Genomic DNA, 24,742 nt, shown 5'->3' with positions numbered 1-24,742 from the left:
TTATTTTCCTTGGAAGGAAGGCCTGTCTCTTGGCTCAAACTCCTGAAATGCAGATACTAAGGTCTGGGTATTCAATGGCTGCAGCTATCACATAGAAACCACATCAAGCTGAATCTTGGAGAAGTATATCTAAGCCTTTTAGAGATATGTTGAGTGTCTACCCTGGTGAAAAGACTCTATGAGTCATTGCTAGGCACAGGAAAATGAGGTTAACTGGATTTCAGTGTCTAAATCTATTTAGAGCCCGACTCCTGCCCCAGCTCACCTCACTGCTCACTCTTCTGAACCTCCAGCTTTCTTGGCTGTACCCAGAAATGTGAGGTGGAGATTTTTATGAAGTATAGCCTTGCTTTCTAGTGGATCAGTATCAGAATGAATGGTGCTCCTCCTTTCTTCTCTCTCCTCCCTCCAGCATGGTGTGATTTCTCTTGCTCTATTCTACATTTCTTAAGCAATCTGTAATTTGAGTAAGCTATAGACACCAAAATTTAGAGGTAAGTAGTTTTACTCTAAGGGCTTAGCAGATGAGTTCCTATTCTCCACCCTTGAGACCAGGAACAGCTGGTATACCAGAAAGGCCTCTGCCCAAGAGTCAGCTTCCCTGGGTGTTCCCTGGCTTGTTCTATACTTGCTCTATGACCATAGATATCTGCCTCTCTAGGACTCATTATCCTCACCTGTAATGTGGGAATAAAATCCTTTCTCTAGTGTCTGGGCAAGGTTTTTGAGAAGATAGAATGGGATGACATGGGAAAATGATTATGAAAATGGTTAGGGCTATACACATGAAGAATATACTTATTAAAGAAATCAGGGAGATGGCTGTCAGGAAGATATTTTACTTTCTGTCCTGGATCTAACTTGTCCCATTTCTTCCTGGCTCCTATCATAATCGTCAGAGTGTGGCTGTGTAGCTGGTGAACTGTGGAGAATAGTTAGCCCTCCCCCAAGCTCCCTCCTTCACAATGGAGAACCTCTCCACTGACTGTGAACACCTTGCAGTTTGGCTCAGGACAATGCCAAGTTCTCCTAGGAACTCTTCAGCTGCATTCTTCTCTATCTACAGCCCCAGAATCGCTCTACACATTCTGAAGCTCAACAAAACATCCAGCTAGACAGTGAGATTAGCGTTTCCCTCCAAGTGGGGCCGGAACAATGGTGGGGCAGTAGCCTGTCTAGTTGCCTCTTCATAAGCCCTGTGGTTGCTTTTCTGTAGAGTGTAGGAAGTAAGGGTCTTTGAGTCAGCATTTTAGAACAACAGATATCCCCACTCAACATCCTCTTGCACTGGTTTTAACTGAGCTGCCATTTTTAGAATCTATGAAATACTGGCATCTTGTATGGTTTGTACATCTTGTAAAATTAGGTAAGTTTAATTCTGTGTCAGGGGTGCTGTGCCCTAATCCATAGAAACAAAGTGCCAGTCTCCAGTGTTCAGTCTGACCATATGGTCCCTTTAAGACACAGTGAAGGCTGGTCCCATTAGATCCAGAGAAGACACCATGGGTGGGTAAGGGAAAGGGACCAGCTCTCTAGATTCCCCTGCTGGAGGGGTGTTATAAGGATATTAAAGAAATTGTCAGACCTCCTAGGATTTGCATCAAGTTCTCAAGGTGACCTTACCTTCCTGATCCTGACATCTCCTCCTGTAGTTAGTAGGGTCCAGCTTCCCTACCCCAGCCTTCTCTTCTTCCACCTTCATAACTATAAAGTAAAAGATGAACACAGCCTCAAAATGTATGACACAAAAAGGTAGGATTTCAAGGAGAAATGGTCAAGTCCATTCATAAACAAAGTGAAAAAGCTCAAATATCTATCTCTAACAAATAGAGAACACACCTCTTTTTCAAGTACAAATGGAACATTTAAAGAGAGCACATATGCTAGGTCACAGGGAAAGCCTTAGTAAATTTCAAAGAATCTGTATCATACTTCTGTAGTAAGAATATATACATATTATGTATATATATATATATATGTATATGTATATGTATATATATACACACACACACACACATACATACATATATATACACATCTAAGCTTGGAAACTAAAAGTAATTTATAATCATGGGTTTAATAGGAAACCACAATGGAAATTATTAGATATTTAGAACTCACAATTACAACTACTAAATATTAAAACTTACGGGGTGCAACATACTTAGAGGAAACAAAGAAGGAAGGAGAGAAGAGAAAGAAAAAGGAGTGATGGAGGCAGGGAGGAAAAAACAAGGAAAAGAAATGTGATAAGCATTCAACTAAAGAACCTAGGGCAAAATAAAGAGAAAACCCAAAGAAAGTAGAAAAATATAAATATAAAACCAAAAAAATAATGAAATAGAAAACAATATTAGAGATGGCTAATAAGTCCAAAGGCAATTATTTCAAAAGACTATTAAAATAGGCAAATTATATAAAACTAATCATGAAGATAAATTCGTAAGTAAACAATATTAGGAATGAAAAAGAGATATAACTAGAAATATAGTGCAGAATTTAAAAATTAAAAGTGGATGTCACGAAAAACTTTATGCCGATACATTTTAACTTTGATAATAATAATAATTAACATTTCAGTGTGTCAGGAACTATTTTTTTTTTATTAAATTTTTTTTTGACGTTTTTATTTATTTTTGAGACAGAGAGAGACAGAGCATGAAGGGGGGAGGGGCAGAGAGAGAAGGAGACACAGAATTGGAAGCAGGCTCCAGGCTCTGAGCCATCAGCCCAGAGCCTGACGCGGGGCTCGAACTCACGGACGGCGAGATCGTGACCTGAGCTGAAGTCGGACACTTAACCGACTGCGCCACCCAGGCGCCCCAGTCAGGAACTATTTTAAATGCTTTGCATTTATGACTGCATGCATGACTTCAGTAAGTCTTCTCAACAATCTTATAAGTAACATTATTTTTTAAAGTTTATTTATTTATTTTGAGAGAGAGAGAGAATCCCAAGCAGGCTGGGCACTGTCAGTGCAGAGCCCAACGTGGGGCTAGATCTCACAAACCATGAGATCATGACCTGAGCTGAAATCAAGAGTCACTTGAAATCAAGACGCTTGAACAACTGAGCCACCCAGGCACCCCGGAGATAAGTAACATTATTATTCCCATTTTACAGATGAGAAAACTGAGGCACAGAGAGCTTAATTGACTGCCAAAACGGAGGAACAGATATTCAAACCCAGACAATCTTTTTCTGGAATTAAATCTCTTAGCCATGGGGTTCCTAGGCGGCTCAGTTGGTTAAGTGACCAAATCTTGATTTTGGCTCAAGTCATGAACTCACAGTTCATGAGTTCAAGCCGCATATGGAGGTCTGTGCTGACAGCAAGGAGCCTTTTTGAGATTTTCCTCTCTCACTCTCTGCCCCTCCCCTGCTCATGTGTGTGCTCCCTCTCTCTTTCTCAAAATAAATAAACTTAAAAAAATAAGCTCTTAGCCACAAGGCTGATAAATGGATATTTTACTAGAAAAATAATAGAAATGATCAAAATTGACTTTAAAATAATTAGAAAACCTTGATTAACCAATAACCATTAACCAAAATGTTTATGGGAAAGGCATTACAGACAGCCTTTCCCATAACCCATGAATAATTATTGAAGCTGGATTATAGGTACAAAAGGATCATCATTTTTTTCTATTTTTGTTATGTCTGAAATTTTCTCTATAGTGAAAAGAAAAATAAATACCAGGATCAGATAGTTTTTAAAAAATGTTTTATCTGAACCTTCAAGGATTAGATAGTCTCTAACTGATACAAAATGGTTCTCAAAAGTAGAAAAAAAGGAAATCAGAGGCAGTATAAACATCTGAAGACCAGGATACAAGGTAGGACTAAAAGCAGGAGAGTTGGTTGTAAATCTTCATAAGGAGTCAATTAAACACTCAGATCTCTCTCTCCTAGGAGTTTCCTAGATGTCTCCCCCTCACCACCCCCTACCCCGTTCCAGAATATGGAAGGGTTAAACCTGAAGGCCTTTGGATAACTAAGGGCATTGAGGCATGGGGACACGATTTAAGCAAAGGCAGTTAGCCACTCAGTCCTCTGCCTAGTTGGGTCCTAGAACACTAATGAAACTTATACCCTCCAGGTGGGAGACTGGAGGACTTACAGATCCTGACATTTTGGGGATCTCTAACAAATGGTGAGGGCTCACCATCTTGGGTTTGTCATTCAATAATTCCAGCTTGTCAAACAGCTGCTTCATAGCTCCACTCCAGAATGATGGCCAGCCAAGAATCACCAGAATGACAGAGACCAAAACAAACAGAAAAAGAGGAAGTCCAAGGAAACAGGAGCAAAGTAGACAGCCAAAGAAGTATTTAAAAAGCATACAATTCACATCTTCAAGTAGACTAGAAAAGACACTGTGTCCATGACAAAAAGAAAAGTAGAATGCTATAAATCTGGAACTTTTCAAGAATAAGAAAGAACTCTTCGAAATTAAAGATACGTTAGAAGAAAATTTTCAGTAAAAGAGTTGGAACATAAAGTTGAAAAAATATGTGAGATAATACAGCACAAATACAAATAATTTTTTAAATAATAGGAAAAAGACAAGGAAATCAGAGGATCAGTCCAGGTATCTAACATCAAGTTCTCAAAAGAGAGGTAAGAAAAAATAATAGAGGGGAAATTATCAAGGAAATGACATGAGATTTGAATTTCCTGGCTGAAAGAAATTGCTGAGAGCCCAGAAAAAGGAATTTAAAACAAAATCGACTCCAAGTCACATCACTGTGAAGTTCAAGAATATCACATATAAAAAGAAGACCTTTAAAACCTTCTGGAAGAAGAAAATAAGCCACCTGCAAAGAATTAGACATGAGAACTGGCATCAGACATGGTGGAAGCTATTAGACAATGGAGTTATGCCTCCAAAAGTGAGAAAAAAATTGTTAGTAGTATTCCAGTCCTAACCAAAATATCCAATGCGAAGGTAGAAAAGGGCATGTTTAGACAAGAAATGTCATAAAATTTTACTTCTTATGCACTTCTTTTCAGGAAGCAATTGAAGGAAGAACTCCAGCAAGATGGAGGAGCACCTAGGGAAGGAGTATGGCATATAGAAAATGGGATCCACCACAAAAGATGGGCACAGGAGGCCCCAGGAAGAAGCTGTGTAGCAGTCCAGAGAGCAATGGGTTCATCTTAGACCAGGCTCTGCACAGGCTGTGCAAGAAAAGCCTGGAACAATCATCTGGGTGTGTTTCACTGTTTTGAGAGGGTACCGAGATTCTATCAAGAATAAATAGTCAAGGGGCAATTGGGTGGCTCAGTCAGTTAAGCATTGGACTCTAGATTTCGGCTCAGGTCATGATCTCATGGTTTGTAAACTCAAGCCTGCCTCAGGCTCCACACTGACAGCTGGAATACTGCTTAGGACTCTCACTCTCCTCTCTCTACCCCTCCCCTGCATGCATGTGCACACCCCCTCCCCCTCCGCCCCCCACCTCTCTCAAAATAAGCAAATAAACTTTAAAAAAAAGAAAAAAAGAGTCAATGGGGTGACTGGGTGGCTCAGTCACTTAAGCATCTGACTTGATTTTGGCTCAGGTCATGATCTCATGAACCATTCATGAGTTCAAGCCCTGCCTTGGGCTACACATTGATAGTGTGGAGCCTACTTGAGATTCTCTCTCTCCCTCTCTCTCTCTCTGCCCCTCCCTCCCTCTCTCTCTCAAAATAAATAAATAAACATTTAAAAAATGAATAAAGAGTTATGAAAGGAAAAATGATCACTAAACACTATGTAACTCAAATGTCAGAATATTTATACAGTCATAAAAAAAAAATGAATATTGGGGCGCCTGGGTGGCTCAGTCGGTTAAGCGTCCGACTTCGGCCCGGGTCACGATCTCACGGTTTGTGAGTTTGAGCCCCACATCGGGCTCTGTGCTGACAGCTCAGAGCCTGGAGCCTGCTTCGGATTCTGTGTCTCCCTCTATGTCCCTCCCCTGCTCATGCACTCTCGTTCTCTCTCTCAAAAATAAACATTAAAAAAAATTTTTTTTAATGAATATTAATTTAAGCAAAAACTATGATAGGTATTCCACCAATGTGCAGTATTACACTGCTTGCTGTTTGTGGCTGTGTTCATTCTTAGTAGTCATGTATCCATTCTGATTGGTTAGTGTCAATACCATATGAGCTGTTAAATATTTTTAATACCTACATTGGAAGTAACTATTTGAAGAGATGAGGAGATTTCAGGGTGAAGAGAGGTTGTAAGACATAGAGGACATTGCTAGCCTTCTGCCTGATGTCCATCCCCCTTTCTTCTCTGATTTTATTCAGGGCAGCAGTGCAGCTGACTAAAAACAGTCACTTCCCCCAGATGCCCCTCAGCAATCTCTATCTAAAGAGATTTAGGAGAAAGAACCTAGGAAGATTCCCTTACTGGATGAAGCCTCTGCAGAAGAAAGCCCCTTCATTTTTCCTTCTTCTTCCTTCCTGGAGAGGGTTGTCAGATTTAACAAATAGAGTTTTTCCCAGTTAAATATGAATTTTGTATACACAGTCAATAATTTTTAATATAAGTATGTCCCAAGCAATATTTGGGCAAACTATTTTATCTGGCAAACCATTTCCCTCTATTCCTAGAGCATAGACATGATGCCTGGAAGTGCAGTAGCCATCTTGTCATCATGAGAATGAAGGCCACATGCTAATTATGGATACAAGGAGAAGAAGGATCTTGAATCCTTAATGTCTTCGCTGAGCCATTCTATAGCACTGGACAGCCCACACTTGGGCTTCTTGATATGGGGAACAATTAAACCACTTCCTGTTTAAATACTATACTTTTCTGTTTCTCAAAACCACACCTGGGTCATAGGACAAAAGACTCTGGGACAGTATTTACTGGGCATATAAGATTGGGTTCTATTAGTAAGGAAAACAGAGAATGGGCACTGAGTGGTTGTGTAACAGTGTCTGCTACACTTTCTAACATCCATCCTCTCCTTGTCTTGCCTATTTTTTTTTCAGGTAGAGACACAGGGGGCTCTTCATGGCTGTAGACACCTTCCCCAACTCCAGGCATGAATTGTGATCTATCTAAATTACTCATGGTGATCATATGGCCTTTGACCAGTAACTGATCTTAGGAGTAGTCATGTAATCCTATCAAGTGAGTGAGATTTAAATGGAAGTCCTCTGGGTAGAGCTTGCAGAAAAGCTTTTATTTTCCTAATAAAAAGTAACAAACACCTCTGGAATGCACATTTGGCCAATTACCTCCCCCATTTTCCTGCATAGACCTCAGACATGAGACTTCTACATGAAGGAGCCCTCTTGCACCAATGATGTGATGGGTATGAGAGCAACGGATCAGGCTGAGGACAAAGCAGAAAGCTAGAGCAAATCTTCCTTCCTGATAATGTCACTGAGCTCCAGACCACTTATCTCTGGGCTTCCTATTACATGAAAAAAAATCTACTTTGTATATTTAAATTGCTAGCCAAATTTTATGTTACTTTTAGCTAAAGACCTTCCTAACTGATACATAATGGAATACTATGGGGAGATCAAATGAATTAACTAGATCCTGTGTATTAACATTCATAAATCTCAAAAACATAAGGAATTTTTTTAAAAAGAAGTTGTAAAGAGATATAAACAAAATGACATTATTTATATAAAACTTGAAAACATTGTTTTACATTTTACTGTTCATCGCTACACTGTAAATAAAAGCATAAAATCATGCAGAGGAATGAGACACACTAACTTCCGGTTACTTCTGGGGAGAGGTAAGATTTAATATTGATGTTTTAGCTGTATCTTTGATATTTTGGATAGCTATAGAGAGATATAAGGCAAATATGATAAAATGTGAACATCTGTTAATTCTGGACAGTGATATGTGAATGTCTTACGTTTACAAGTTTGAAATATTTTATTTAAAAATATTAAATGAGGTTTTTTTAAAAGAAATAAGAGAAATCCCCAACACTATGACGTAACAGTCTCAAATAAAATGGGCCAACTGAGAACCTTGCAAAAAGAATGACTAAAGAATATCACACCTTGATATGTTATTATGAAATTTTAGAACACTAGATGAATGTGAAGAAAAAAGAAATCCTAAAAACTTCTAGAGTGAAAGAAACAGGAACAGGTCACCTATAAATGAATAAAAATCAGACTATCAGAAGATTTCTTATCAGCAACTTGGATAACTGAAGATGATGGAGCAACGCATCCAAAATTCTGAAGGAGAATGGTTTCCAAACCTAGCATTCTCTACTCAGCCAGTCAAGACAGAGTGTAGAAGACATTTTCAGACTCAGCAATGATTTCAGCAAGAAATCATTTTACTTTGGGGCGCCTGGGTGGCTCAGTCGGTTAAGTGTCCAACTTCAGCTCAGGTCACGATCTCACGGTCCGTGAGTTTGAGCCCCGCGTGGGGCTCTGGGCTGATGGCTCAGAGCCTGGAGCCTGTTTCAGATTCTGTGTCTCCCTCTCTCTCTGCCCCTCCCCCGTTCATGCTCTCTCTCTCTCTCTCTGTCTCAAAAATAAATAAAAAGTTTAAAAAATTAAAAAAAAAAAAAGAAATCATTTTACATTTTACTTCAGTCTCATAACTTCCTGGGAAGTTATTTAAGTATGTTACCACCAGGAACCAAGAAGGGGAAGACAATGGGATCCAGGAGAGGGGTCCAACCAGAAGAATAATGACAGCTGCGCCACAGCCCCAGTCAGTCCTCAGAAGAGCTAAAAATGAGGTTTCAGAAGGAGCCACTCAAGGAAAAGATGAAATGCCAGAGATTTGATACACTCCTTGAGAATCTGGAACAATTTAAGACAGCGACAAAGACAGAAAATGCCAAGAAAGGCAACTGGAAACACCAGGAAAAAATTAAAACTGCAAGAAATAAAATGTGATTATGGTACATGGTCATAGGAGTATAAACACTGATTTTTTAATTAACTAAAAACAATGATGATATATGTACATTGAGAGAATGAAGAAGAGATGGGTGTGGTATAAGATAATTAAATATTCACCTGTGGATGGCTACTATGCAACTCTGAAAAATTGCAGGAGATACATTTATATAAACCATATGTATAATTATTGGCGGGTGTAGTCAACAGAAAAAGCTAAAAGAATTCCAAGTGATCATCTTTGGGAAGTGGAACAGTGGAGTGTGTAGGAAGCTGGAATGGAGTTTTTCTTGCTTTTTATTATAATCTCTTACATGTGTTACTTGATTTTTTAAATATGGGTATATATTATTTTTATTTTAAATATTTTAAGGCAAATAACTTAATATGGCATGTGTACTCCCCCTTCATGCCATAATTGTATCCCCCTGAAAATCCATGGTTAAATCCGTTGGCTCAAAGTGAATCGTGTTTAAAATATTCAGGAGAACTATAAAACAAAGAATCTTTAAGAAAGTGGTTCACAGTAGTTCTCAAACTTAAGCATGTATTGGTCACCTGGAAGGCTGATTAAAACCTAGATTTCTGGGCTCCACCCCACTGTTACTGATTCAGTGGATCTGGCGTGTAGACTAAAGGTTTGCATTTCCAACAAGTTGATGCTGAAGCTGCTGATCCAGGGGCCACACTTTGAGAACCACTGTTTAAAAAGACAACAACTCCCATTTATAGTGTCTATTAAACTGAATCACCGTACACGGAGTTTGCTTCACATGAGCCTCACATACATAACAAGATTACATCTTTGCATTCAAGCCGGGTATTGTGTACTGGTAAGCTTAGCATGGACGCACTGGTAGCTCCGATTGGTTGGTGATTTTTTGAGAATTTATATCTTCCTCCACCCTCATAGCATGAGGAGTAGAGAAGATGAGTAACAGATCCTCTCTCTTTAACAAATAGAACCTGCCTCCAAATCTTTTAGGTGGAGAAGATTCCACCTTTCCCTAACCACAAACAGGAAAGGCCATGTGACCCAGCCTGGCCAATCAAATAATCCCCTTTCCCCCATCACAGAGATTGGTTGCATGCTGATCCCATGCCCAATGCTGGGCCAATCATAATTCTTCCCAGGACATTTCCACTTGGTCCATCCAAAAACTAACTGTTCTGGCTCTGGCTCTGGCTCTGGCTCTGGAGCTGGTGTTGTGAAGCTGACAAGCTTGGGTGCTACTATCTTGCTTGCCACATGGAGGAAAGCATCCAAGAAAAGTGGAGAAACAGTATCAGAAGTACTGATAACTTGTAACTCCCGGAGTCAGTGGATTTTGAACCGGCCTGACTAATACAAATGAAAGAGGCTTTTCCAGCATGGTTTAAAAACATATTCTTTCATATTTGAAGTACTATAGATTCTCAGATTGGAAACCAAACAAAAGTGAATGCAAAATGGCAATACGGATGTGAGCAGGTGAAAACTTTACACAACTATGGAAGCATGGAGATGTAATGTAGTTCATATTCAAGTAGATGCACGTCTCCCAGCTCTGCACTAGTTGAGACCATTCTTTCCCCACCTCCTCTGTGCTGGTTCCTACCTCCTCACAACTTGAGAGAAGCTCCCTTCCAGGAGTATGCAGAAGTAGGAGAAGAATCCAGGCTGCCCCTGATCATCTTCAAAGGAAACCATTCATTTGAAACAAATCAAGCAGCGTGTTGGCCATTTGCAAAGTGTTTAAATAAACTACTACTCTAATCAGCAGCAGCAATGGCTCACCAGAAAAATTTCCAAAAGTGACCTAACCCTTGAAACAGAATTTCTATCTCCACATTTTATATAATCCATATTAATTGAATGCTTTCATAATCTCATTTAATCCAGACTAAAATTCAGTGAAGTGCATAATTTTCACCCTCATTTTACAGATAAAGAAATGGAGATTCAGAGAATTAAGTTAAGTTTTTTCCTGTGTCACAGGGCCAGGCATGGTGGAGCTATAATTGAAATTCGCTTCTCTTTGATTCCCCAACCCAAGGAAGGAAGGAAGGTAGGGAAAGAGAAAGGGAGGGAGAAAATGGAGGGAGAGAGGGGATAGGAGAGGAAAGAAAGAAGTCAAGACATGAGAGATAGGGGAGTCTGGAAGAGGCCATCAACTTCTGAGTTCTAGGCCTATCCAGATGTCTAGCTGAATTCCCATCTGCAAGACCTCCCAAAGGCCTTATAATAAACCCTTCTTTTCTCTTCAGCTAGCTTCAGTCCATTTGAGTTATTTACATCCCTAGAATATTAACCAGTACAACCGGCCACTGCAATATGTTGCCAAAGGAATTGTGTTAGTTACACACCAGCCCCTGGCATGTTGCAAATGAAAGAACTTGCAGCAGCAGTTTTTCCTACACCAGCCCCTCCACTGGGTAACATGACTCACTCATCATTATTCTCCCATCCATCTTTAGAGCCTGGGGTGAGTATGGCTTTACAGTGAGGAATCAGACCAAATTCTCTTTCCCACTTTACTGCCCCTGCCACCAGCCTGGAATCCCATATTGGATCCCTGAGAATGCAAACCCTACTGACAAAATCAATGTCCTAAGCCTGCAAGGCTAAGCACCAGAGTGCAACACCAGGAAACAGAAATCAGAGTCCCTCCCCAAGCAGCCTTATCCAGAGCAGCAAGGAGGTGGTGATACAGCCAACCTCATGGGTATGCAATACATTTTGACTATCAAAACTCTGGTAATTGAATCACCTGACATTTAACACTGCCACCTCTCTGAACCCCCTAACCCTGTCCACAGAGGCACATCACTTCAACTCAACAAATCCTCTTTGTTCCAGGTATTTGTTCTAGACACTGAAAACAAACAGAACAAAATAGTTTCTTAGGGAGGAGGGGCAAAATATAGCAATAAATCCTCAAGATTAGACATCCATATCTCGGGGTGGGGGGAACTAATTAGAAAAAGGACTGTGTCACACTTACCAGTCAGTCTTTTGGGAGTTTTTCCTACCATCCCATCTTTTAAACCATTTGACCTAATTATATCTAAGAACAGGGGCCAGTCCAACATCCATATCCAGTGAACTCTTCTGATAGTCCAAAGAATTGCAAAAAAAAGGACCTCCCCGAGGGCTCATCTGAGATTATTTTGTGAACTGAATTGACAAGAATGACACAGGGTCATGCTGGGCTTTAAAAACTAAGCTCAGAAGCTAGAGAAAGGCCACCCTCCCAACCGGTAGCTTATTCGTTGCCTCTGGGCCCTGCACACCTCACCCATGAATGCCCCAGAAGAGGAAGGGAAAATAAGCAAAGTATCCCCAAGCTAACCACTAGCAACAAGACCAGGTACAGTTTCCAAACCAAACAACAGAAATGTGTAATGAAAGAGGCTAGCCATTATTTACTTTCTATCCTGAGAGGTTATATCAACAGATATAATCTATTTTCCCATAGCTTTCTGGGGAAGAAGTGGGTCTCAGGCTTTTTGCTTACTTCATAAAAATTTCAGCCAACCTTGTAAATTTGGCAAAGGCAACAGAAATTTGCATTGCCTAGAAGAAAAAGATTCCCAGTTCCATCAGATGAGAACAACAATGAACTAAGTCACCATGGTGTGAAGAGAGAGTGACTCTTCATGTCATTTTGGTTAATTTGGAGTGAAATCAAGGCACCAGGGTGACTAATACAGTATAATTTTTTAAAGAAAAGGCAAATATACAATGCTCATTTGGATGATTTATTCAGCTTTCATGGTATTCTCTGTCTCAGTGTGTGTGAAGCTCACTCTCAAATACTTTATGTTCATATTATAAAGCATATTTTCCCTTATCTGCATAGTCTTGTCTACTATCTCTGAAACTCCAAGCTGCAAACTTACCTTCACGATCTTAGCACTGGAAACCAGGATCCAAATCTCAGGAAGACCAGAGTCACTTGCTCTGTTGCTGTTAGGTGGCAAGAGGGACGCTCTGTGATTTCCAGGCTGAACAGTATTTGGGGCATTGGAGATTGACTTGTGGGGCTCAGTGGCGGTCAGCCATGTGACCAGGGTGGGGGAAGGGACACTCCTGCAGGGGAAGGGACTGATGCCTGCTTAGCTGACATACCAGGGTCGTGCAGAGTCTAAACAGAGCTGGCCATAATCATAGGTGGACAACTTTGCTCTAAATTTCTTCTTGGATTTTAACTTAGTGATCCTCTTAAGGCAGTGTTGTGTTTCAGCGCTGGTTTTTAAATACTTGTTTATCTCCCTACATGATTTATACACATGTCCTTTTTGGATTCTGTCTCAGAGGGATGTTAGAGCTGGAAGAGACTTTACAGGTGATCTAGCCACCCCCACCCCACCCCCACCCCTGCCCAGGGCCACCCATTGCACAGATCGGTGGCAGCCCTTCCTGGAGCCTGCAGAGGCCTGGGTTTTTATTACATACTGGTTTTGTATTATATACTGGGGGGACCCCGGCTGGCTGGCACCAAATTACAGCTTACTTGAATATCTTCAGCCTTTAAGTCATTAGAGCTTTGAGGACTACTGAGATGCCAGTAATGAATCTTATCACATTGCAAGTGCCTAAATCTGTAGCTATCAGATTAGGGCATGACAAGAAACTGTGGCAGTTTATACTTGTGGTCAAAGAGTTTAAATGTGTGCAGTTATGTTTATGTATCTCTATCACAATCTTCTTAAAACACTCCAAGATGATATTTTTGGAGGGACTGGGGACATCAAAAGCTGAAGAGATATTCGATCTCAAAGACCCCGAAGACATCTCAAGACCACAGCCATGTGAGTAGCCTTCTAGCTCACCTCTGCCTCTCCACCCAAGTGGTCTGTGCTGGCTTCCTGCTAACCAAAAAGGTGATGGTAGTAATGATGGTGGAAATGGTAAAGAGAGAAGTGGTAGGTGGAATGGTAGAATTGGCAGTATGGTAGTTGGGCATGAATGGAGGTGGAGGAGGCGAGGATGGAGGTGATGAGATGCCCATGGAGGTCGTAGAGGGGTAGATGGAGGTGATGAGGGGTAGATGGAGGTGGTGGAGGGAGTGGTGGTGATGGAGAAAGGGGCAAGAAGGCTTCTGAATGATAGAGCAGGAGATTCTTGTTACTGACTATTACGTGGAGGACGCTGGATGAAGCGGACCTGCTGCAATTACAAGCGTGAGACGGTAAGGCCTTGGCATGAGAAGTCTGAAGAACCTCCTTCTGTCCCCAAAGCTGTGTAGTCTTAAGATAATCACCTCACCTCTCTGGGCTCCAGTTTTCTCGAAGCCGAGTTTGCACTTAAGACATGATATCTTGTTAGGGGAACCCCTCCATCTCCCTCTAAGCCCCGTACCCTTCCTTATAAAGTAGTAGCTTCTGTCCTTTCTGAAGTCTTGCTAAGGGTCCTTTTCACTTACCTCTCTGCCTCCTACTCACTCTTACCTAGAGGAGGTGATTGGGAGAATGAATGGGTTTGTGCCATGACTCAGATCCTTCTGAGAACTGCCTGCTTCAGAGCAAGTCCAGGCTGTGCTCCTCTCCTCCTCTCTTCACAGGAAACCTCCAGTGCAGATTCTCACTGTGTAGGTAGGGAGTCTTCCAGTGCTGGGTACACAGGTTTAATTCTGGGGGGAAATTGGGAAGTGTGACTGTGGTTGTACATTCTAAACCAAATTCTCTAATCAGCTTTACTTGTTACAAAGTTATTTTGATTTGTACCTATGTGACTTCTATATCTTATTTCTCATTTGATGCCAAGCATAGAGGGAAAGATTGTAAACAAGTATCATTCTCAAATTCCAATGCTGATGAACAAATGAAAGAGCCTCCATGGAGTTGATTGGACTAAAGGGTCCCTAAATTTCCTTCAAGCTCTATCATCCTGTGATTCTACAAGCCTGTCTCTGAAGCAGAACAAATATTTGTGAGGCTGGGCGGAAGATTGAGACTCTAGCGGACAGCTCCAATCTCCGCCTCTCTTCCTTTCTGCTTTTCAACCTGATGAAGACCTCTAGTATCCACACATCTTCCTCTTCTCCCCTTCCACCAGCTGTGCATGGCTTCATTTACCCCCACTCTGACCTGGACCCCATGATGAATGACTTCACTCTTACCTCATTGATACCCAAAATCTCTTGTTCCTGTCCTGCCAATCTTTTGGTCTTTGTCAACCCACCTGCTACCCTTCTTCTCCTGCACTGAGCTCTCTTTTATCTCTGGAGAAAGCCTGTCTTCAGGGAGAGAGAACAGAGCCAAGACACAGAGTGGTAGAAGAGTGTGTGTGTGTGTGTGTGTGTGTGTGTGTGACAGAGAGAGAGAGAGACAGAGACAGAGAGAGAGAAAGAGACAGAGAGAGACAGAGAGAGAGAGAGAGAGAGAGAGAGAGAGAGAGAGAGAGAGAGACACTAAGGAGACCAAATGGAGAGAGAGAGAGAGAGGACCTAGTCCAGTGGTACCTATAGCCAACTGGACCCCTGCCCTTCCCCATGGTTCAGTTTTGTGAGTGAAAAATGTTGAAAGAAGATCTGCCCATCCCATTTCTCTCCTCTTCCTTACCTCTGGCCTCTGCCAAGAGGACTGGTTTTCCCAGCTGGCATTATGCATTGAGACAAATGCTTGAGGGTTTTCAGTCCTCCCTCACCACCAGAGAGGTAACAGCTGAGACCCATGCATTGGCTTAGGAGAAAGGGAAGAGATTGGACCCAGTGGGTTCTTAGTCAGAGGTGTCCCGTCACCCCTGGGAACATTTGGCAATGTCTGGAGACATTTCTGGTTGTAACATAACACTGGGATGAGAGCTCTACTGGCCTCTAGTGGGTACAGGCAAGGGATGCTGCTAACATCCTACAATGTACAAGACACCTCCACAACAAACAATGAGCTGGCCCAAACTGTCAATAGTGCCAAGGTTGAGAAATCCTGGATTAGACTGTTCAGCCCCCTCTGGTTCTAGAAACCAGGATGCCTGTGACCCAGGCCAAAAGAACACTTCACATGGGCCCACCTCAATCACCAGGATGCTTATGAGGGAGGGAGGAGGGGCAAAGATTCTTAGTAATTTGCAGCTTTTGACCTCTGGGTCTCCCTTTCCTTTAGAAACCCAGCAGACAGGGGTGGTTAATTTAGAGGGAAAGATTCCCTTCCATCTTCTGGCTATATGCCATCTGAACCCCACCTGGGTTTCACATATAGTAGGGTGTGGGCAGGTTTGACATAGGGTGCTGGCATAGGGGGTGAAGTCTCATGAAGGAAAAGCGAGCTTCCTACCCTTGTGTTGGTGGGAGTAAGGAGTTATTTGGGGACCCACAAGAGGCTTTCCACAAGCTGGGCAAGCCTCATGCCAGTATGTGAGATTTTTTCTCTCAGATTGTTTGTGTGAAGCTTTGGTGGGTGGTACAAGACTGGCTGCCCCAGATTCTTGTCCACTTTAGCTGCTTTTGAACTGTATCCAGGGTGAGGAGGGAACATACTGTGGGATGTCAATACTGTAGTCAGGAAGGCAAAAAAAAAAAAAAAAAAAAAAAAAAAAAAAAAAAAAAAGATGAGAGATAGCTTACAGGGAAGCTGAGAAGCCTGAGGAAGCCAGGCTCAGGTTATACAATGGATGGGTTCTCTCCCTACTTCATCTCCATCTACCTCCAATCACTGCTGTGGCCTTGGCCAGCAACAGCACAGACCTCAGCTCACTCTGCACCAAACACACTGCACATCCTGCTGTTCCTCTAACATCCTAAGCTCATTCCCACCTCAGGACCTTTGCATTTACTGTTTCCCCAACCTTCAGCTCTCTCGTGTATTCAGCTTTCTGGTCAAATGTTATCTACCCAGGAAGGTCCTTCCTGACCAGCCTATCTAAAATACCCCTTTCTTTAACTCTGCCTTATTGGTCCATATGGAATTTCTATCCAAAACCACATTATATGTTTGTTTATTCATTCATTATTGTCTATCCTCTAACATGGCAGGGACTTTGTCTTGTTCACTGAGGCATCCCTGACACCCATAATAGCTTATAGATGGTTGGTTCAAATCCTGGCTCCACAAACTATGGGATGTTGAGCAAGTTGCCTATCTTTTTTTCCCTTCAATTTCCTCAACTGAAAAATGGAAATATTAATTGTATCTACCCCAGTGGTTGTTATGAGAACTGACTGAATATATATATATATATATATATATATATATATATATATATATATATATAAATCTTAGGTCAGTGTCTGGCCCACAGAACACACTTAGTATCAACCAGTAATAATTAGCACATTCCCAGGAAGTTCACAATATGCCTATTCTGAGGAGGTGGGGAGTGGTATTCCTGGCCATTTGCAGGAACGGAGCAGTCATTGTTACTTCCCTGGGAACCAAAATCCCTCTGCAGGCCAGGAACCTCTGCATCTGCTCTCTGCTGCCCTCTGAAGGCTCTGGGTGAAGGCTGGCCAAAGAGGACTGTTAGGGACTCCACAGATGACTTACTCACCATAGAAAAATGAGCAATCCCTTTTCTTAAGCAAGCCACACTCCCAAGGTGGCAAGCTTGGCCCTTGACAAAGCTGCCGTGGGAGCCATCATTTGACAAACTCAGTTAGGAATCACTGAGGCCACAGAGGAAAGGCAGGTACCTGGGAATTCATCCCTCAGACTCCAGGAGAGACCCAGAGCAAAACCACTTCTCCCTTCCCCCAGGCTGTACTTCTGGAGACAGAGGACAGTGATCTGTCAGCCAACCTAAGCCCCCATGGAAAGCCGTTCCTCAGCCTGTGCCTCATTCCCTGTCGGACTGTGTGTCACCATGTGGGTCAAGTGGCCTTCAGGTTGTCAGCCTAAAATGAGAGGGAAAGCCACTCCTCTCAGGGCCCCTGGGGGGTGATTCATTAACAAGAATCTGGGCACACCCATACTGTCTGATGGAAAGATTTCATTTTCAATAGTGACAAAACTCCTAAAACATCTAGAAATAAACTTGCCTAGAAATGCATGTCTTATAGGAGAATGCATGATAAAATTTTGCTAAGAAACATAAAATAAGGTAACATATTTCAGAATGGGAAAGCCGAATAGAGCAAACATGTTAAATATTCATAAATTTATATACATTTAAAAAAAATGTTTATTTCTTTTGAGAGAGGGAGTGAATGCAAGCAAGGGAGGGGCAGAGAGAGAGAGAGAGAGAGAGAATCCTAAGCAGGTTCCATGCTGTCAGTGCAGAGCCTGATGTGAGACTCAATCTCATGAACCGAACTGTGAAATTATGACCTGAGCCAAAATCAGAAGTCAGACCCTTAACCAACTGAGCCACCCAGGCGCTCCAAATTTATATATCTTTTAAATACAATTCCAATGGCATTTTGGATGAAAACAACCAAAAAATCATGGTTAAAACATTAGCTTAGAATTTATTAAGCTTTTACTATGTGCCAGGATTTGGGCTGAGAACTTTACAAAATTACCTCAGTTAATCCTCCAATAACCCTATGTGATCATTACTGTTTATGAAAGAAAGGGTTGGGCAGTGGTTAACAGCAGGAGATCACATGACTTTGGGCAGGATAGTTATAACCCTGAGATTTGGTTTTCTCATCTGTAAAATGGGAATAACAGTATGTATCTCATGAATTTAGGCTTAGGATCAAATGAGGTAATTTGGAACAGCACCTGTCAAGTGCTAAGCATTTAATTAACATGAACTACTGTTACCCTCATTTACAGATAAGGAAATTTAAGCTCTGAGAGGATAAAGTAATTTGTCTGAGTTTACACAGCCGGTAAATGGCTAAACTGGCCTGGGGGACGGGCTTAGGACTAGATGGGACAAGGACAGATGACATCAATTGTAGGGGCCTAAGTAGTTCCCTCAGAGTCCAGCACCCCACCCCATTCCAACCCCAAAAGGGAAACTGGAACCAACAGAAATTTAAGTGTCAGCACCTTTTTTTAAATGGGGGCTCAAGATATATGCGAAGAATGTTAGAAAATAAACTGTGTCTAATACACTTCAGTTTAGGGGCTGAAACTGATATTACAAAGGATAGATTTGGAGAAATGTGCTATTAAAAATGTTTTCAATTTGGAGGAGAATCTTGGGCAGTGGACAAAGCCAGCAATGTATTCATTTGTTGGACTCAGCACATTCATCTCTGCCCTGAAATTAAATGTGATTGTCCTTAAAACTAGGGTTGAAACTTGCATCCCAATTTGCCTTGGACAGTCACCATCTGCCCACTTGTCTTGGCTTCACTGTTAGTAGTGCCCCCTTTTCATTCTCAAAAAGGATTCCGGTTTGGGCAATCAGTTACGTGGTTACTCTGTTAAGATTTTAAAATTCAAGCAATCCTGTGGATGAGCAACTGTCAGCTAGGTGATGTGAAACAGAAAAGACTTCCAGGCTGGGGGGACTAGAGGCCAGTGGGCAATAAAGTGAAGCTCCAGAGGGGCAGAGAATCTCGCCTGGATGCGAATGGAAGGGGCAGATGATGCCTCACAAGAGGAGTCTTGGTGAGGTTGTAGGTCAGGTACTGTGTGGAGTTAAGAGGACACTGGTGGGATTGGAGTGGATGTTGGAACTTAGTACTTCAGACACGAAACAGCTCAGGGTAACAGCATGGCCCACGTTATGTCCATAGGAGGAGACAAGAAATAGAACCCAGATTGCATTTAGGGATAGGAACTGGGCAGCTAGTGAAAGACTTGTAAGGAGGGTTGTCTACTCTATACCATTTTACTCCTATTAAATTTTGAACCTTGTGATTATATTATATTATAATATTGTGATTATAATATATTCTTGTGATTATATAATAATCATTGTGATTATATAATATAATCTTGTGATTACATTATATTATAATATTGTGATTATACCTATTCAGAAAAATATAGAGGGAAATGGAAATTTTAAGGAACCCAGGCTACCTTGCCCACAGATTCTTCTAGATAAACTGTGGAATCACTTGTCAAGATTTTTTTAAGTCTATTTACTTAGAGAGAGAGAGAAATAGAGGGAGAAGAGAGGGAGAATCCCAAGAAGGCTCTGCACTGACAGCACAGAGTCTGATGTGGGGCTCAAACTCATGAATTAACTGTGAGATCATGACCTGAGCCAAAGTCCAGTGCTTAACTGACTGAACCACCCAAGTGGCTCCATTTTGTCAAGTTTTTAAAACCTCATTTGTAAAACAAGTGGTCTTTAAACATTTGAAAGGATGCTCAACCTTATTTTTTAAAAAAGAAGCAAACTAGAGTGGCAGTCACAGTGAAATACCATTTTTTTACCTTTCCGATCTGCAAATATTAAAAGGTTTCACAACTGCAATAGTGGAAGGAGATGGGCCCTCTTCCACACAATGGCTGGTGATTCTGCAATTAGGCACAGGCTCTCTGAAGCCACTTTGGCAATATTTATAAAACTTTAAAATGTACATACCTTTGGGTAGCAGCAACTCTTTGTCTAGAAATTTATCTTACGGATATAGTCTCACCAGTGGGTAAAGACATATGTGTACTTTGGAGCAGTTACCCACCTTTCTGCATTTATGTCAGAGGATTACCATGGGGATTAAATGATATAATATATGGAAAGGATTTTAAAGAGGGCCTGGTACATAGTAAATGCTCAGTAAATTCTGGCTGTTATTATTACAGCATTGTTTGTGGCAGCAAAGCACTGGAAACAACCTAAATATACATCAATAGGAGACTGATTTAAAAAAAAAAGTTTTGTACATGGAAAACCACGAAGCTTTTAAATAGAGTGCATACTAATGGAGCACCTGGGTGGCTCAGTTGATTAAGGGTCAGACTCTTGATTTTGACTCAGGTCATGATCTCACAGTTGTGAGATTGAGCCCCATGTCGAGCCCTGCATCAAGCCCCACTTTGTGTGCGCTGCCTGCTTAAGATTCTCTCTCTATCCCTCTGCCCCTCTCCCTTCGTTGTGTGCGCTCTCTCTCTCTTAAAAAAATACAGTGAATACTCTTTAAACATTGCTATGAAATGATCTTTTAGAAATATTATTGTTAGGTGGGGGGAATAAAGCAAGGTTTAGAAGGGTGCTTATGGTTTACCACCATTTTTGTGTGGGGCAGGCATGCCTATGGCTGCAAAAGTCTCTCCAGGGAAGAATTCACAAGAACCTGGGTTCAGTGAAGATTCCTGGGAGCAGAACCGGGAGGCAGGTGCTCAGGGGCCACTGTACAACCACTTGTACCTTTTATATTGTCCACCATAGGGATGTATTTTCTATTAAAAAACAAATAAATTCCATTTCTGGATAAAGAGTTGAAAGCAGGGACTCAAACAGGTGCTAGTACTCTACTCTAACATTCATTACTCACAATAGGCAAAAGGTGGAAACAACCCAAATGTTCATCTATAGATGAATAGAAAAATAAAATGTGGCATATCCATACAATATAATATTATTTAGCCTTTAAAAGGAAGGAGGGGTGCCTGGCTGGCTTAGTTGGTGGAGCATGTGACTCTTGATCTCAGGGTTGTAAGTTCGTGCCTCATGTTGGGTGTTGAAATTATGTAAAAATAAAATCTTCAAAAAAATTTTTAAAAATAAAAGGAAGGAAATTCTGACACATGCTACAACATGGCTGAAACTTGAGAACATTTTGCTAAGTGAAATAAGCCAGACACAAAAAGATAAATACTGTATGATTACACCTATATGAGGTACCTAGAACAGCCAAATTCACAGAGACAGAAAGCAGAATAGTAGATCTGGGGCTGGGGAAACAGGGATTGGGGAGTCACTGTGTAATGGGTATAGAGTTTCAGTTAGGGAAAATGAAAAAGTTCTTGATTCAGATGGTGGTGATGGTGATTTTACAATAATGTGAATATACTTTAAGCTATTAAATGTGTATACTCAAAAATGGTTAAAATGGTAATTTTATGTTATATATACTTTACCACAAAAAAATTAAATAGTTTTAATATAATTTTAAATAAAATATAATTTTAAACACTTTTTACATTTTTTAATTTTTTTTTTAACATTTATTTTTGAGACAGAGAGAGACAGAGCATGAACGGGGGAAGGGCAGAGAGAGAGGGATACAGAATCAGAAGCAGGCTCCAGGCTCTGAGCCATCAGCCCAGAGCCCGACGCGGGGCTCGAACTCACGGACCGCGAGATCGTGACCTGAGCGGAAGTCAGACGCTTAACCGACCGAGCCACCCAGGTGCCCCTTAAACACTTTTTAAAAATAGTCCCTTTTTAGGGGTACCCGGGTGGCTCAGTAGTCGGTTAAGCATCTGACTTTGGCTCAGGTCATGATCTCATGGTTCATGGGTTTGAGCCCCACATCATGCTCTCTGCTGTCAGCACAGAGCCTGCTTCACATCTTCTGTCCCCCCTCTCTCTCTGCCCTTCCCTGGCTCGTGCTCTCTCTCACTCTCTCTCAAAAATAAACAAACACTAAAAAATTAAATAGTCCTTTTTTTACTTTGATTAGAGTTCTGTTAGATATAGAAATGGATTAGAAGGTGTTGTACTGTATGGGCCACCACAAAGAATAAGCCCTATCTGGAAAATGACCCAGGTCTCCAAACCCTGTCTTTCACCATGCCAGGTGAACCTGCCATGCTGACTGGCTTCTGGGGGATCCCTGATACAGAGCGGAGGTGAAAGGCTGAAGTAGGATCAGGGGAAGAGGGCAACTTCATCCAAGATAGGGAAGAGACAGGAAGGGAAGAGATGAAGGGCAAGAGCAGAAGAAGAGGTAATTCCCACCTGACCACACAGACTTTCTCCATGAGGAAGGAGGTGAGAGGCAGGAGTATGTAGCTTGTGGGTGGATTTTGAGGTTAGTAGAAAGGTTGACCTTCAAGGGGTCAGACCAGGGATGTGTAAAAGAATTGCCACATCCCCGCTGAGGACCCTGGGGAGGCTGGATATCAGACATGAGTAGAGAGAATTTTCTTACTCCTCTCATCTTTTCTCCCTCCCTGGGAAACAACCCTCAAGCATTTGCAGACCCTCATAGTTAAATAAGTGAGGAAAGTAGAAACCAGGACTTTCCATCCAGACCACCAACCACTATAAGCTTCTCTTCTTCAGCAGCACCAGGTTGGGATGGGAAGAGGCCTCGGTATGTATGTGTATATGTATGTATTTATTTTTAATATATTTATTGTCAAATTGGTTTCCAAAAACACCCAGTGCTCATCCCAACAAGCGCCCTCCTCAATGCCCATCACCCACTCTCCCCTCGCCCCCACCCCCATCAACCCTCAGTTTGTTCTCAGTATCCAAGAGTCTCTTATGGTTTCCCTCCCTCCCTCTCTGTAATTCTTTTTTTCCCTTCCCCTCCCCCATGGTCTTCTGTTAAGCTTCTCAAGATCCACATATGAGTGAAAACATATGGTATCTTTCTCTGACTGACTTATTTCACTTAGCATTACCCTCCAGTTCCATCCACATTGCTGCAAATGGAGGCCTCAGTTTTGAATTGAGATTGAAGTGTGGATTATCATTGGGATCAACATTATAATTTCTGAAATGAGACTGAGACCAAGTGTGACCAGAACAATCATGTGACTTGTCTAAATTTCATCCAGGGGCAGAGCAAGATCTAGCCACCCAGAATAAATTAAAGGAGCAATAAGAGGTAAAAACTAGGTTACTTTCTGATTTTACCCCATGAGACATGCTTATTTAAGGGAACAGTTACACAATGTTATCTTCAACTGTTACTTAACATGCATAGATCTTGCATCTCCCACTAGATCATAAGCTCTCAGAGGGCAGGGCCCCTGTGCTATTTATCCTTATATTGCCACCACAACCCAGCAAAGTGCCTTGTGTGTACACAGTAGGCACTGAAATGGCTGTTGACTGCACTGCTGACCAAGAGGGATTATTCCCAGTGAGTCCACACCAGGCCATTAGTGTACTTACACCAAGCCTGGCACAGAGCAGGTGAATAACAAGTCCTGGCTGAGTTGAACTGACTCTTCTTAAAGACAGAGCCTGTGTTCAAGGAATTCTGATATAAAATGATGTTGCGGGTTACTCAGACTTAGAGTAAAAGGCACAGAGATGAAGTCGGTGTGGATGATCATGTTCTGTTTCTCTGTTCAGGCTGCTCTTGTTCTGAATTAAGGAGAAGGCTAAGACACAAGAGGAAGGTGTGATCAGACCCAACGCATGCCCTGTGATACCATGAGTGAACAATGCAAGTGCCCCATTAGGCCTGGAACTGAGCTGAACTCATTTTTGAGTAAGGAATCCTAAAGGGCTCCTGTCTTCAAGATTATATAAAATGATCCAAGTTATGTACTTCTGAGATAATAAATTAGCTGAAGAAGCACAGAGCCCAACTCTTTAAATAAGGAAGTAGTAGATCTCAAGTAGCTCAAGAAACAAAATTTTCTACAGATGAAGGTTATGAAAAGGAAACCAAAGACCAGCTGATTCTGGTTTGGGGATGGTAACATTGGAGAATACACTCTGCCATCCATTTCATGTGACCACCTCACTCATCCTGAGTTATCTCTTTTGTTGGCATGGCCTCCATCAATGGTCACAGAGCAGGGAGGTAAAAGAGAAGATATTTGAGTATCTCCATTAAGAGGTCTAAGTGCCTGATTACTGCCTCCCTGAGATGAACTTGGCTGAAGGGAGGATGGTCAGGCATTCAGTCAAGCAACAGCCAGTTACAGAACACCCTCAGTGGATGGGGAAAGATGGCTCTCCTCAGACTGAGCAACCCAAAATAAGCTAGGGAGTTTAGGGGAAGAAAGAGCATAGTTGGTGGGGTTTTTAGGATGTTCCTGAGAACATTCCTCAGCTCATTAACTCACAGCTCAGTCCCAAATCCCAGTAGAATAAAAATACCCT

General features: G+C 41.7%; 1 protein-coding gene across 5 annotated transcripts in view; it reads right to left on the bottom strand.

The window, feature by feature from the left end:
- The window catches only part of SLC4A5 (solute carrier family 4 member 5), a 105,648-nt gene that overhangs the window by 79,999 nt on the left and 907 nt on the right, over positions 1-24,742 (bottom strand). For 4 of the 5 annotated variants that reach the window (XM_078444618.2, XM_078444617.2, XM_078444620.2 and 1 more), the window contains exons 2-3: positions 14,335-14,516; positions 1,624-1,704 (exon numbers count right to left, since the gene is read on the bottom strand). In XM_078444618.2, coding sequence (XP_078300744.1) covers positions 1,624-1,704; positions 14,335-14,374 — 121 coding nt within the window. In that variant the 5' untranslated portion in view covers positions 14,375-14,516. Of the gene's footprint in view, positions 1-1,623; positions 1,705-12,783; positions 12,869-14,334; positions 14,517-24,742 lie in introns of those variants that run through there. The other variant, XM_060656976.3, reaches the window with a different exon arrangement.

This window comes from Panthera onca, chromosome A3 (genome assembly GCF_046562875.1).
Source record: "Panthera onca isolate mPanOnc1 chromosome A3, mPanOnc1 haplotype 2, whole genome shotgun sequence".
NCBI lineage: Eukaryota > Metazoa > Chordata > Mammalia > Carnivora > Felidae > Panthera > Panthera onca.
The sequence above is the reverse complement of the archived record's forward strand: the minus strand, read 5'-3'. Positions and strand labels throughout refer to the sequence as shown.